General features: G+C 42.0%; 3 protein-coding genes across 3 annotated transcripts; all 3 read right to left on the bottom strand.

Annotated features, from left to right (window-relative positions):
- Nucleotides 1-1,232: 1,232 nt before the first annotated feature.
- Nucleotides 1,233-5,553, bottom strand: LOC6524024 (retinol dehydrogenase 12). Its single transcript, XM_002099860.4, has 4 exons — nt 5,219-5,553; nt 4,306-4,572; nt 3,466-3,751; nt 1,233-2,678 (listed from the first exon to the last, which is right to left on the bottom strand). Exon 4 carries the CDS (start codon nt 2,597-2,599, stop codon nt 1,376-1,378), a length of 1,224 nt encoding a protein of 407 aa, XP_002099896.1. The 5' UTR covers nt 2,600-2,678; nt 3,466-3,751; nt 4,306-4,572; nt 5,219-5,553; the 3' UTR covers nt 1,233-1,375.
- Nucleotides 5,554-11,053: 5,500 nt separating this feature from the next.
- On the bottom strand, nt 11,054-13,270 carry LOC6524022. The gene has a single exon (XM_002099858.4). It carries the CDS (start codon nt 13,054-13,056, stop codon nt 12,499-12,501), a length of 558 nt encoding a protein of 185 aa, XP_002099894.3. The 5' UTR covers nt 13,057-13,270; the 3' UTR covers nt 11,054-12,498.
- On the bottom strand, nt 12,001-12,435 carry LOC120320534. Its single transcript, XM_039370380.1, has one exon. The coding sequence runs from the start codon at nt 12,433-12,435 to the stop codon at nt 12,001-12,003; it is 435 nt and encodes a 144-aa protein (XP_039226314.1).
- Nucleotides 13,271-13,649: the final 379 nt, after the last annotated feature.

The raw sequence follows: 13,649 nt of genomic DNA, 5'->3' as shown, positions 1-13,649 counted from the left end.
ACCAGCACTGTGCCCTGAAAATGATATTCCGAAATAGACTTACAGGCAACTTTGGAGCATCAAACCTGGTGTTATACATATGTATATGTATGTATGTAATTTAAAAGTAGGTAAGTAATTGTTCAGAGCCAGTGCATTAAAAGTGCATGAATTATGTGGATCGTTACATTTGGATTTGCCGCGTCTAATTGATCGAGTCTGTGATTTTCACTTTTTTGGCACACCCCGATTGCCAGCGCACCAGAACGACCCCCTTGGGCCTGCATGGGTTTAATTGCACTGCTGGGCTCTCGCTCTCGCTCGCACCTAGGCGGCACCTGGCAGCTGGCACCTCGCCCCCTCTCGCTCGCTCGCTCGCTGCATGGGCTTATGTGATTTCCGTTAATGCTAATGGCTAATGTGGATCAGTGAACAGGTGCACAGTGGGTGCATTTGCTCAAATAGCGCTCCTGTTGTGAAAAATGTAATGTACACTTGCCTCGCCTTGTCCGTGATTGGTTTTCATACAGGGTTTTCCATCTATGCATGTAAGTTTGAAATTCTATTAGTAAATTGAAATAATTGTTATTTAAGATTAATATATCGCCGTTTTGTCCACTGTGAAAAAGCAGAGCGACTGACTGACTGTCTGACTCACGCGCTCTCTCACTCACTTGGCTTACTCACCTCACCTACTCACGCTCACGCTCTCGCTCACCCCCGCCACCTCCGACTCACCCACCCCCTTGCCCGGCCTGTCGCTCGCACACGAAAGTGCAGTGGCAGCGACCGCTGCAGCAGAGGACGCAGCAGCGCAGTCAGCGTTCTCATTGATTTCGCTTTGTTGTCGTAAATTGTTCACTTTATGCTGATTGTTATTGTTTCTTTTCTGCTCATTCTATTTCTTCGCGAGGCATAGCGAACAGGAAGGGACAGAGCAACGGAGAAAGGAGATTCCAAAACAGGATTGCATGTCTGGTTTAAATTTTATTTTAATGGGTTTTCTTTTCCTTAAAATTATGTACAGAACGAGAGCGACAAAAAAAAAACATGTATGCAAGAGTATGCAAAAGCTAACTTCGATGACCGAATACTTAAATACCCTGGGAAATCCGCAGTTCAGCGTAGTTAAATGTTATTTAACAATTTTAAGAACTTCTTTCAATAATCTCAAGTAAAAATCAAAACATATGTATATTAAGCAGCAGAACACAGTTCCCAAAAACACTATTTACTATACACACATATGTACATATACATATGTATCTCCAACGACTCCAGACCTCAAACGACCTCATTCCGCACTGGGTATTTCCAAGGCTAGTCAAGCACGCCATAGGGAATTTAATTAAGAGCAAGGTCTGCACTCTAATGAAGGACTCTACTCTGACTACGACTACGAACGATTGACCACGACCGTTTCGACGGACTGCATTTCCCGTGAAGCGGGATTGGCATTACCATTTCCATTACCACTACCATTGCCACTGGCAGCACCGTTTTGAGGGCCATTGCCATTCTGGGTGGGGTTCTGTCCAGGAGGAGGTGGCTCTAGTGGTGGCAGACCCACCAGTTTCTCACTTTCTCGCCACAACCAGTCGGCGGTCTGCATATTTCGAGCCCACGGAACCAGAGGCCACCACATGCAGTCCGAGTAGTAGCCACCAGTGGAGTGCTCCAGCTTTGGATCCAGGGCTAATCTCAGCGAGGTCTGGGCGCCCGCTTTGGGGGTCTTGAAGAAGTACAGGGAGCCCGTCTGGAGGACGCTCTTCATCCAGCCGGGACCGGCAAAGTGGCGATTGAGCTCCGTGCGCACCACGCCCGGATGGCAACAGTTCACCGTCACGCCGGTGTCCTTGAGGATGGTGCTCAGTTTGCGGGTGAAGAGGATGTTGGCCAACTTCGACTGACTGTACGCGCCAAAGAACTTGCCATAGTTTTTCTCGCTCATCAGATCCTCGCGATTAATCCGCCCAAAGAGATGGGCCGCCGAACTGACCACCACAATGCGACTGGGCGAGCTGTGCTTCAAGCGATCCAGCAGCAGATTCGTGAGCAAAAAGTGTCCCAGATGATTGACACCGAACTGCTGCTCATAGCCATCGGCTGTGAGGGTCCTGGGACAGGCCATTATGCCGGCATTATTGATCAGTATATCCAGCCGGGATTCCTCGGCCTTGAAGCGCTCCACGAAATTCCTCACCGACTGCAGCGAGCCCAGATCGAGGGTGCGATTGAAGAGCTGCTGGTTGCGACTGCGATCCATGATATCCAGGCGTGCGGCCTCACAACGTCCGGGATCCCGACAGGCCATATAGATGCGGGCACCCCTCTTGGCCAATTCGAGAACTGTCTCCTTGCCAATGCCCGTGTTGCAGCCGGTGACGATGACCACCTTGCCATCGATGCGATTGGCCTTCCGGTAGGCCGGTCCCTGGATGCACTTGCGCAGCAGCCACATGAAGAGCGATATGCCAAGGGCAATCAGCAGTATCAGCACGGCCCAGGCCCAGAAACCCCGGAAGCAGAGGGTCTTCTCCACCGATTCGGCGGTGGGATCGAAACCAGGTGGGAATACTGTACCTGGCACTGATCCTGGGGGCGTGGCAGCCTCCGACATAGCTGGCTAAGCGATAGCTTAGATTCGATAGTGAATCTCTGGTTTCGCTGCTGCTGTTCTCTTCCGCTTCACTCGAATTCTACAAGAGAGAGAGAAAGAGAGGGAGACAGAGAGAGAGAGAGAGGGAGAGAGGGAAAAGAAAGTTGTGAGTTAACCCATTAAAATGAAAAAAGGGGTAGGGTACAAAAGAAATAAGTCAAGAGGCGACGATTGCCAATGGAGGGGAGTGACCAAGTTGAAGGCCCCCCTGACCCCGAAATCTCGAGTGGTTTTGCGCACCTGAGCAACTGGTTTCTAGTAATTTACTTAAATTGCTCGTTGCTAGCAAATCATTTTGGTTTTAAAAGTCGTAAAGTTTCATAGCATTACAATGCTGTCTACAATCAAGGCATGTTTTAAAATGGCTCAATCAAATTTAGCGTTTAGACTTTGGACACCGGTTGGTATTGGAAACTCAGCGAGTAATTGTTTTCCAGGCCCAATTACAAATTCATAAACTATTCTAAGCTATCGCGTATATTCAATTCAAATGATCGTTTATGCATTGGAATGCTAAGTGCGAGAATTCCTTTCATTTAATTAACATTAAGCTGCACCTGGTTTTTATAAAAAACTTAAAACTATCTTAATTATTCAATTATAATCGAATTAAGGGAATGTGTGCAAGTCGGTCAAATTTTGTGCTTAAGAACTTTCTCTATGGTAATGGAATTAACACCTGAACTTTTTCCTTCAGCCATTATTGATTTATCAAAGGGAAATTCAATTCCAGTTTTCTATATAGCACTGAATAAATGTCGCAGTATTTTAAAAATGTTATTTCTAGATTACATTACTTAACTTTTGTTAGCCCACCAAAGACTTACCTGTATAAGAAAATTAGTTTTTGAAATGCTGCGTTGGAAAGAAACAGGAAAATTTTCGGGGAATGTCAGTCAGGTGGCGATTTCGCACATTTCCCAGGGACGGCCAAACGATATTTGCTCGATCAGTTAGTACGGGTGATCTGACAATCTAGTTACTGGGCCACTGCCTCCGTGTGTCTAAGCCTCTCGCTCGATCTTGGCCAACTGACTGCCGTGGAGTCCAATTGCTCGGCGTCTGACTTCGACTTCCAGCGGTTTCAAGCCGTGTTAACGCGTCAGAAATAACCTGAAAAAAAATTATTCCGAGGCGTCTGTTATTAACATGCTGCCTCTGCCGCCGTTGCATTTGCACTAGGGTGGACCTTATTGCCATTTGTGAGCAGCGAACTCAAACATTCTTTTGCTGAGATTGTTATATTTGCACCATAAAAAGTATTTTATTGGGGAAGGAAATCTATGAAGAATGGGGAACATGTGCGTATTAGTAATCACTCATACGCAGTGTTGCTATACTGTTTTCAAAATCAGTTAGCATAGTCTTACAGTTTCTTTGCAGCTTAATGGTCTTCAAATGCCTTGCTTATGCGTATTTACATGTTTTTAAGATTATACTATATTATAGAGGGTCTACGGGTCGTATGCGTAATTTATATATATTCTTTTAATATGAAGGTGTGGTGTATTTTCCTAACCAAAAGGTGATCTTTAAGGTTCGTTCTACCTATTAAGGTTCACCCTATGTGGTTACAGTGGCTCTCAGTCGGCGTCGCAGTCGCTGCCTGCTGTTGTTGTGGCCAACATACCAAAGAAGAGCAACTTGGCTTCAATTTCATTTCTTACCAATTTGCTGTTCGCCTTTTCTGTCTCCTTTTCTGTTTCTGTGTTCGACTTTCACTTGAAACGTTTGTTTATCTCTTTTCCCGCGGCTCGTTTGTTTTGCTCACACGTTCTTAAGCCGCGCTCGCTTCGATGCCTTTTGCGGTCTTCTTCTCTTTCGCTTCGTCTCTCTTCCTCTCCATTCGCATTCCAAGTCGTAGCACGTTTTTGTTTTTGAATCGCTTAAATAGACAAGGCGATTAAGTGCACTGCAAGAAATAGATGTTGGTCCTAAAATAAGTAATATAAATAAATTAATTGCTTGTGAAAATATCTAATATTTAGCAATAAGTGAAACAAGATTTACGAAAATGTCATTATACAAATATTTGTAAATATATAAATGTAACCACAAGTGATGGTTTTTATGTGTAAACGAACCGTTGTGTGTGCGCAAGGGGGATAGCCAGAGGGGGATCAATGACCCCGCTTTGAACCCAAGGCCAAAACGTTGTTATATTCATTTTCAACTGGGCAATAATATTTGCACTCAAAACCTGCACTTTGACTGTAATAGCGAACAATGAAAACGCCGGAAAGTGTCATATGGAAATTACAGCAGGACGGAAATCGATAAATGCCGTTAATCGAAGGCAGGATACGGGTGAATGTCCTTGACACGGTCGAGAAAGCAAGTCGCAGGGGTCACGGGACCAAAGCCGGCTTACATTTCTCCCCCGGCTTAGCATTTTTGGCTACGTGCTGCCCCGCACGTTCCATAAAGTCAGAAAAAGAGAGCAGAACTGTGGGAAGTGAAGAGGAGGGTAGAAAATCAGGAGACAGGAAACCGGATAACAGGTTTCGCATGGGTGTGGTTGAAACAGTTTCTTGAGGGGTTTATTGTATCCGTATATGGGTTCAAAACTTTTTTGCTTACTTTTAAGAGATGATTTGGTATTTTCAATAAAACACCTCCTCCGTCTGCCTTTGAATAGCACAGTAAATTCATGCTAAAGCATCGCTACTTTTTATAGGGGAGGTATAATCAACAGTTCTTATCTGCTGCAAAAGCTTCAATGTGGTCATCATACACAATTTAGGTTCCACACAAGTTTGCCCATCCCACGATCGACAATCAGTGGTGTTCTGACCTTTTTGCACTAATGCACTGGTAACTTTTACACTATGAAATCAAAAAGCTTGCTAATTTCGTTACACAACTTTTTGTCAACATATACTGGATAATTAAATGAATGCACAGGTAAATGAATTAGCGCATACTAAAACATGCACTTTTGACATGCAATAATTGAATAACTGTGATAGGCTTAAACTTTGTCACGTGGCTGGGTGTGCAACTCCCTTTTGGGCCTCCCATTCTACGCATATGGCGGGAGAGAGTGAGACAGAGAGAGAGAGACCAGGAGAGCAGGGCATAGAGTAAATGTCACTGCGCCCGAGAGCGCGAGAGAGGCGAACTTTGACTAGGTCAGGATAATGGGCCCTATTTGCGTCCTTCTGCTCACCCGCCATTCGCGTTGTTTAATCGATGAGCAGAGCGAAAGATGTGCCCTTTGCCACCGGCCACGCCCCCCGAAGCGCCCCCGTAATCCTTGCTCTCTTTCACCGTCCCTTTCTAGCGTGATTTCGGGAATTTTCCACTGACAATGCAGATGGGTGTTTTTTTTGTACGTTCAATTGAGAACATTAATCCGATTCCTGATTAAGTCACATACATTTCGATGGAGTGAACAAGAAAGGAAAGAGGCGCGTGACTGTGGTTTATCACATTAAAATGGTATTTGCATCTTAGACTGAAAAAGAGTAAGCAGCGAAGCAATGTTAAGCAACTATTGAAAACATAACATTTGAGTAAAACTAATATGGATATATTTCAAGTTAATATAAATATAATATTATATCATTTTTATAAATATTATTATAATATATCAGCAAACAGAGTGCATGTATGTAAATAGTATTTATTGGAGTATTTCCAGTACGTTACGTACATACAGTTGCGAAAAAAATAATAGCACCACCATACCTTTTTTTGTTATTGATCAAATAAATTAAGGTTGAGGTACCGATAGAACCAAATACTGATTTTTCGCATAATGCTAGATATTTTTCCCATCCAAAAATGAAAAAAAAAATTTGAATTTTTTATACCTTAATTTTTTATAATTTTTTTTGGGCGGCAAGGTCTTAAATGAGGCGAAAAAAAAAATAGCACCACTATCGATTTTTTCAAATAATCAATAATTATCGAAGGATTGCTTTGGTAAAAAGCATGTGGTTATTAAACTTGACACTTAATCTATTATTTCGAAAATGATTTTTAAAAAATTTCCTTTAAAAAATCATTAAAATGGGACGTGAAAAGGACTGCACTGAAGAAAAACGTGACTTGATCAAAAAACTCATTTCTGAAGGAAAATCTTTTAGAAATATTGGCCAAATCCTTCAATGCTCAAACAAAATTATAGGAAATGTAATCACCTACAACGAGAATCCCGAAAAACGTGGGAAAAAACAATCATTGGGCACCCATCTCTTCAAAAGGCTAATGCCCGAGAGCAAGAAGGATCCATTTAAAGCTCCTACCGAACTGAAAAAGGATCTCAACATATCCGCAACAGTGCAAACAGTTCACACATGTCTAAGGGAACATAGTTTAAAAGGCTGTAGTCCAAGGAAAGGTCCTTTTTTTAAATGGGAGACACATACCCAAGCGCATTAAGTTCGTCAAGGAACATTTAAATTGGCCATGCGAAAGATGGACGAACTTTTTATTGTCAGATGAGAGCAAGGTGGTTTTTTTTGGTGGCAATGGATCTTGATCGAATGTAAGGCGCCCTAGGAACACCGAATATAAGCCAAACGACACAGTAGAAGCAATTAAACACGGCGGATCCAGTGTAATGGTATGGGCATGTTTTTCTTACTATGGAGTTGGACCAATACATTGGATAAAACCATAATGGATCAGCATGTGTATGTGGATATTTTGGAAACGGTTATGCTACCCTTTGCTGAATATGATATGCCGCTAAAATAGGTCTTCCAACAAGACAATGACCCCAAGCATACCAGCAGGAAAGCCAAGGAATGGTTCCAAAATAGATCAGTTCATGTTCTGGAGTGGCCTGCGCAGTCGCCAGACCTCAATCCCATTGAAAACCTTTGGTCGAATATTAAAAAGGCAGTTGCAGCTTTTAAGCCAACTAATAACGAAAGCCTATTGACCGTGATTAAGGAGTCCTGGAGCAATATAACCCCAAAACGGTGCCAGGACCTGGTTGACTCCATGCCAAAGCGTTGCGCAGCTGTTATTGCTAATAAAGGATACACTACCAAACACTAAATTAATGGGATCGTCGTAGTTTTAATATACAATCACTTGTTATTAATGAATTTGTTACTGTTAAGTTTATATTTTATGTTTAAAGCATTTTTTATGAAGTGGTGCTATTATTTTTTTCGCCCTTTTTTGCCATTTTTCATAAAGTTCCTTAAATAAGTTAAGAATTCATAGAACAATTGTGATTTTTTTTTTATTTCCTAAAAAGTGAATTGTTTAACCTTTCTAAAAAGGTACTTCAGATCCTTTTAAACCCAAAATTGTAGGTAGGAGACTTATTCAAAGTTTTACTGGGCAAGTGGTGCTATTTTTTTTTTCGCAGCTGTATGTACATATTTATGTACATATATCCTCGTTGGTTACACTTAAGTACGCTTATCTCGTTATTCACTTGCCGTCCGTTTTGCCGTCGTCAGTTGTCAGCCACGCCAAAAGAAAACGTGAATAAATAAAAACGAATGTCAAATCATCCTTGACCCCTGGCATCAGGATAAGCCCCGTTAGTTGGTCCTCTGGGCCCGATGCGCGGTGACGTCAATGGAATTCGGGTTAGGCAACATCACCTTGATCTTGGGCTAAACAACAGATCGGGGTAAACAATGGGGGCTGCCAAAAGATTAAAACACGCGAAACGTAAACAACGACTATCAACGCAGTGGGCAACTGTACTTGTGCGATAAATGAAATTTTGACATTTTCATAAAGATGTCTTAGCTTGTACGCTCATACTTTTCCTCATTTTCCATTCCAATTGTTTAGTATATGCTATAACAAAACGGAAATAAATTGTTTTCGGTCAAAAAGTAATCCAAACATTGAGTAAAGCCAAGTCATCATGTGCTTGCTTTGAGAAACGGTTACACTCTGCAATTAGATAATCACTGAACTGACCAACCGCAAAAACTGAACGCACGTAATCAAATTACACTATGCTTGGCGAAAGGAATGGGGCAGCCAGGGGTTAAGCGGCACAACAGACACATTGTTGGCGTCATTGTATCGCGCTTATAAGAGGATCGAACTGGAAATTGTTCAATAAATGTTCAATTCAGCATCACGTTGAATGCGGCACGCGCACAGCTCAAAAACGCAAAAAAAAAAAACAATAAAAAACAAAAAATGGAGGGGCAATGGGGCTGCAGGGGTTTAATTCCAATGAAAACCTGTTGCCTCGCATAAACATAGAAAACAATAGTTCCCCCCACTCATTCGCATTCCTCCCCCTTTTATTTTTTTTACCGCCTGTCACTCGTCTTCAAGTGATTCGTAAATCAGCAAATAAAAAAAGATCGAAACGTGGGGAACACAAGAAGTTCACAGTAGCAAATACAAATTCTTTGTAAGAGAATCAGTGAGAACCAAGCAGCAAAAAACAATACAAGGACCCTGCCCAGCGCACATAAAAATAACATATAATTACAATAAAAGAAATGCTACTAATACCTATATATCCAACAAACGATTAACTTTGTAATGAAAAGATGATAGCTTCCGTTTCGTAGAATGTTGTCAAAAAATTGATTGAGAATAATACAAATTGATTTACAATGGTTTTTCAGATTCCCTTTTATAAGAATAATGAAATTAGATGTTGTATCTGCACAAGATGAAATGAGAAATTGATGCTAACCAAATCTTTATGAAGAGATTGTAGACGTATGCACATATATTCTCCGACAATTAGGTTGTGTTGTTGTTTTGTTGATGCATCGAGTGTATTGTTTATGCTGACAATGGAGAAAACAAGCAGGCAACTGGGAAATTGCAATGGGTAGAAGATATACATACATAGATGCAGTATTCGATTGACATTGGCGAAAGGAATGGGAGGGAATTGCACAACCGCAGGCCAACAACAATGGTGATATAACTGATGACAAGGCAGGCAAATCATGCCTTACACATGTGTGAGCAGCAGTGCATCGAAATCACAACCATATCTGAGTAATGTATGTAAGTCAAATGGACAGCACATACATAAGTTATACGGCCATTCATCCGTTCATCCATCTGGCCAAAAACCATAGCAGGGACACTAAATCAAACAGTTGACATTTATGAATGCATAACATTAGTCTATTTGATGTATTTATGCCGGATATTTAGATGTCCAACTGCGTATCGCTTTTTACAGCCGTGTGAAGTTGAAAATCTGTCGTCTAACCAACTCGAACCGGATCCAGAAAACACCAGAATATCAAAAGATAACAGCTGACTAGGCAAAATGCGGGGATAAACAAACAGATAAGGCAACTGTACCATAGATATATGTACTTCAATTGATTTTAAAGACCGCAATTTTGTTTTGCTTTTTCTAATTATCTGAAGACGATATGGAATCTATATAAAGTTTCATTGCATCCTTGAGATTTTATGTGCATCTTTATAATATTTTCATAATATTTAATAAAGTGCAACTGTATTTGCATTAACCTTTCACCATTTTTAGTTTTAATTGTACTGATTGAAATTTTAGATGCGCAAATTGCTAAAAATCTTTATTGAAACTATGAAAAGAGATCCACCGACTTACATATGTTCATACATATATAAATGAATAATACTATATCTAATAAATCTACATATGTATATCTATCTTTGAACATCTATTCCGGACCATTGCTCGATCGTCCTTCGATTAATTCTCTAATTGAAATTGAATCGCTGAATTTTTATGAAAACATTTCTAAATATGTAGGTTTCGCCTAGATTTCAAATGTGTGCCATGGTGTCGCATAGAAAGCATTCCCACAAATGCTCCACAAGTTCAACACAAAATTCTAGCTATATGACACACGCCAATTTGTTTCGGGCTATTCAATTCGACGCTGCTGTGTCCAAAGGTCAAGGTTGCAGCATCACTATACCGCTTCTGCTTCGGGTATATGCGAGTCTGTGTGACACATGCCAGGTACTCCAAGGAATAAGAATACACTGCTAGGCAAATCTGCTGCTGCTTACCCCTTAACTATCGCATCCTCCATACATCATTAGCAAAAAAAAAAATAGAACACCGGAATAAAGATTTAGGAAACAAGTGATAAAGTGCTTAGCTAAAATAAACTGTATATTGGGCTCTAATCTTACATATCGGGTGATTACTGTGCCCATCTCTCTTTCTTCTATTTTGGCCTTTCTTCGCGCTGCGCTTCTTCTGCTTCCGCATGCCTAATTCCCATGAAGAGCAGCGTGTGCGAGGGAGAGGCCAAAGGGCGCGCGAGTGGGATGGCGAGCGTGGGGGCCGAATTGGGGGCTTCTCCCTCCCCCACGAAACGCATTTTCTGCGCACTTGGCTGCAGCTGAATTTTGCTCTCACTCCCCCTCTTTCTCTCTCTCACTCTGCCCCTATCTGTCTCGCTCCCTCTGCTGACGTTTCAATGTTTTCGCGTGCAAATAAAATTACATATGTAGGTTTTCTTTCCATATAGTTCGTTACTTTTTATTTATTTGTTTTTTTTTTTTTTTGTCAGAGTTTTTCCTTTTTTCGTTTGCCGTGTATGTTTGTGTAATTACAAAATTACTAGCTAAGAAAAAAAAACGAATAACATTAATTGTTGCTTAAAAGTAGCTGTCGTCTAGGTACATTTTTGTATACATATATATTTATACATATATATATCCGTACGTACAAGTACAAGTGTGTGTATATGTTATACGATATAATATTAAGTCTGTTTCAGCTGTTTCGTTTTTTAGATTTGTGTTTTCTATTTATTTATTTATTTTGTTCGCAATGCCTTTAAAAGTATATTGTCAATTACTGTTCGTAATTATGCAATTATAAAATGAAGGGTAAAAATCCGTGGTTCTTTTTCTGGTTGCTCGTTATTTTCGCAAGTGTTTTGTCTTGTTTGTGGGTTGTTGCTGATGTGGTCTTTGTTATACAATGCAATTGGCAGTTGCAATTCTCTGTTTTCCTCTTGTCGCGAAACCGCAGGTACAAAAAAAGTTTGAATTATTTGGAGAGGTTTTGGTTTTGGGACAGGTTCTATGCTCTATATTCTATTTGGAAGCCTGACATACATAAATACATATAATTAATGTAATTATACATTTGGGACTTTAGCTTGTATACTATATAAATATTTAAGTAGTTTGCATATGTACACCGAAATCGATTTAGGTATAGATTATGTAGATTATGCCCAAACAAATATGCGCCAACAACTCTATGTACGCCAACTCAATTTTTTTCACGGGGGGAAAACAATAACTAGGTTAAGTGACTTTTTGTTTGTTACCCGACCCCCTTTTGGCTACGCCACTGCACTCTTTTTCTCTGCACTTCATTTCCAGTCTCTCCTCTCTCTCGCGCTCTTTCGTCTCTGTCACTTCGACTCAGTGCCATCTCGCTCTTATCCTGGTGACGAAGTGCAGCGCCGAAGTCGCATCTTCAGCCGGCTGCCGGCGCTCCCAATACTGCTGCTGCGGCGTCGGCGACTACGACTGCTGCTCCGGCTGCCGGTCAGTTGCTCCAAGGAGCTGACCTCCGCCTCTGTCTCGTCTTCTGGCGCCGAAACGCTTTCATGGTGAGAGTGAGCCAGGAATATACAGTAACGCCGAAAGCGTCTTCCCAAGCGACTGACCATGCCTCTTTCTCGTTCTCTGGGCGTTGCCGCTTTCGCTGCTCTCTCGCATGCTTCTAGTGCCTGGGCCGTGTCAGCATTGCACTCTCTCACATCTCTTCCAGACGATCTTCTGCTGGAAATGGCATCGCTACCGTCACTAACTTTCCAGCCGGCTCCGTTGCTGTCGTTGTTGTTATTGTGGGCAATGGAAAGGAGCGCCATGCTGCTGCTGCTGGCATTGTTGTTGTCGTAGTTTTGGTTGTTGTTGCTGTGATTGCGCTGTTCTCATGACCGTTTACCGCTATCCTTGCGAAAGGACTTGCGCAGCTTGTCGACCAAACGCAAATGGAACTTCGTATAATCATTGGAAGATTCCACTGCAGCAGCTGCAGCGACCGACTGTTGCTGCTTCTGATTAATGGCCGCCGCCTGGGCGGCGGCCTGCCTCTCCAGTGCGGATGCGGTATGCGACCGGGTGGGCGGACTACTGCGCGTGGGCGACACCATTTGCTGCAGCGAGCCGTGCGAACTGCGCGATGCGTTGCGAGGAAAAGCCCGCGAACTGTGGCAGCGCTGCATTTGCATCCTTTGGTGGGCGGAGGATACGCCCAGTTGACCGTGCGATGGTGAGGTGGCGAAGCTCTCCGACTTGCATTCGGACACCTTGCGACGTCGCTGATTCCCCTGCAGTTGTTGTTGTTGTCCCTGGGCGGGCGTTCCAAGAGCGGTGGCCAAAGCCGTTGTACCGTTACTACTCGCATTCGAACATTCCGATGTTTTGCGGGAACGCGTGTCCTTGTAAATATCATAATTGTTCTTCATCACGGGCATCATGAACGCCATCTCGATCACTTTCTGCTGTTCGCCTTTCTCTCTCTCTCTCTTTCAGAACACAAAACAAAAAGAAATAAACGGTTTGACGACTCGTTTTGTTTGGATTTTCTTGTCTTTTATTTTCCTTTTATTTTCGATTTTCGTTCTTCACTTTTTTCTGTTTGGTTCTTGCGGGGGAGAGTTTTGATGCGCGCACCTTTGCCGTTCAATGGCTCTGTTCGTTTTGAGGCCGTCCCGCTTTGGCCGCCTCTACTTATACGCTGACCGGTTGGCGGGAGAGTACACTGAGAGAGTGTAGAGAGAGTAACGAATGTATCTTTTCGTATACGTATGTTAACGTACGTACAATTTATTGAAAGTTTATTACTCATACATATCGTTGCACTAGCTTATATTCACTGAGCTTACAACATATTCTAGAATCTTATCACTCATACGCACTGTATAACAATTAAATATCACATTTTGTAGGTATGTAGGTATTTCACTAAATATTAAACTAATATTTTTAATGCGCCTACTTTATGTTTTTGTGCTAGGTAAGTTACGTTTTGTTGATAACGAAACATAAGATTCACTGAATTAATCACACCCACTATGCT

This window comes from Drosophila yakuba, chromosome X (assembly GCF_016746365.2).
Source record: "Drosophila yakuba strain Tai18E2 chromosome X, Prin_Dyak_Tai18E2_2.1, whole genome shotgun sequence".
Classification (NCBI taxonomy): domain Eukaryota; kingdom Metazoa; phylum Arthropoda; class Insecta; order Diptera; family Drosophilidae; genus Drosophila; species Drosophila yakuba.
This window is presented reverse-complemented; position numbering and strand designations above follow the sequence as displayed.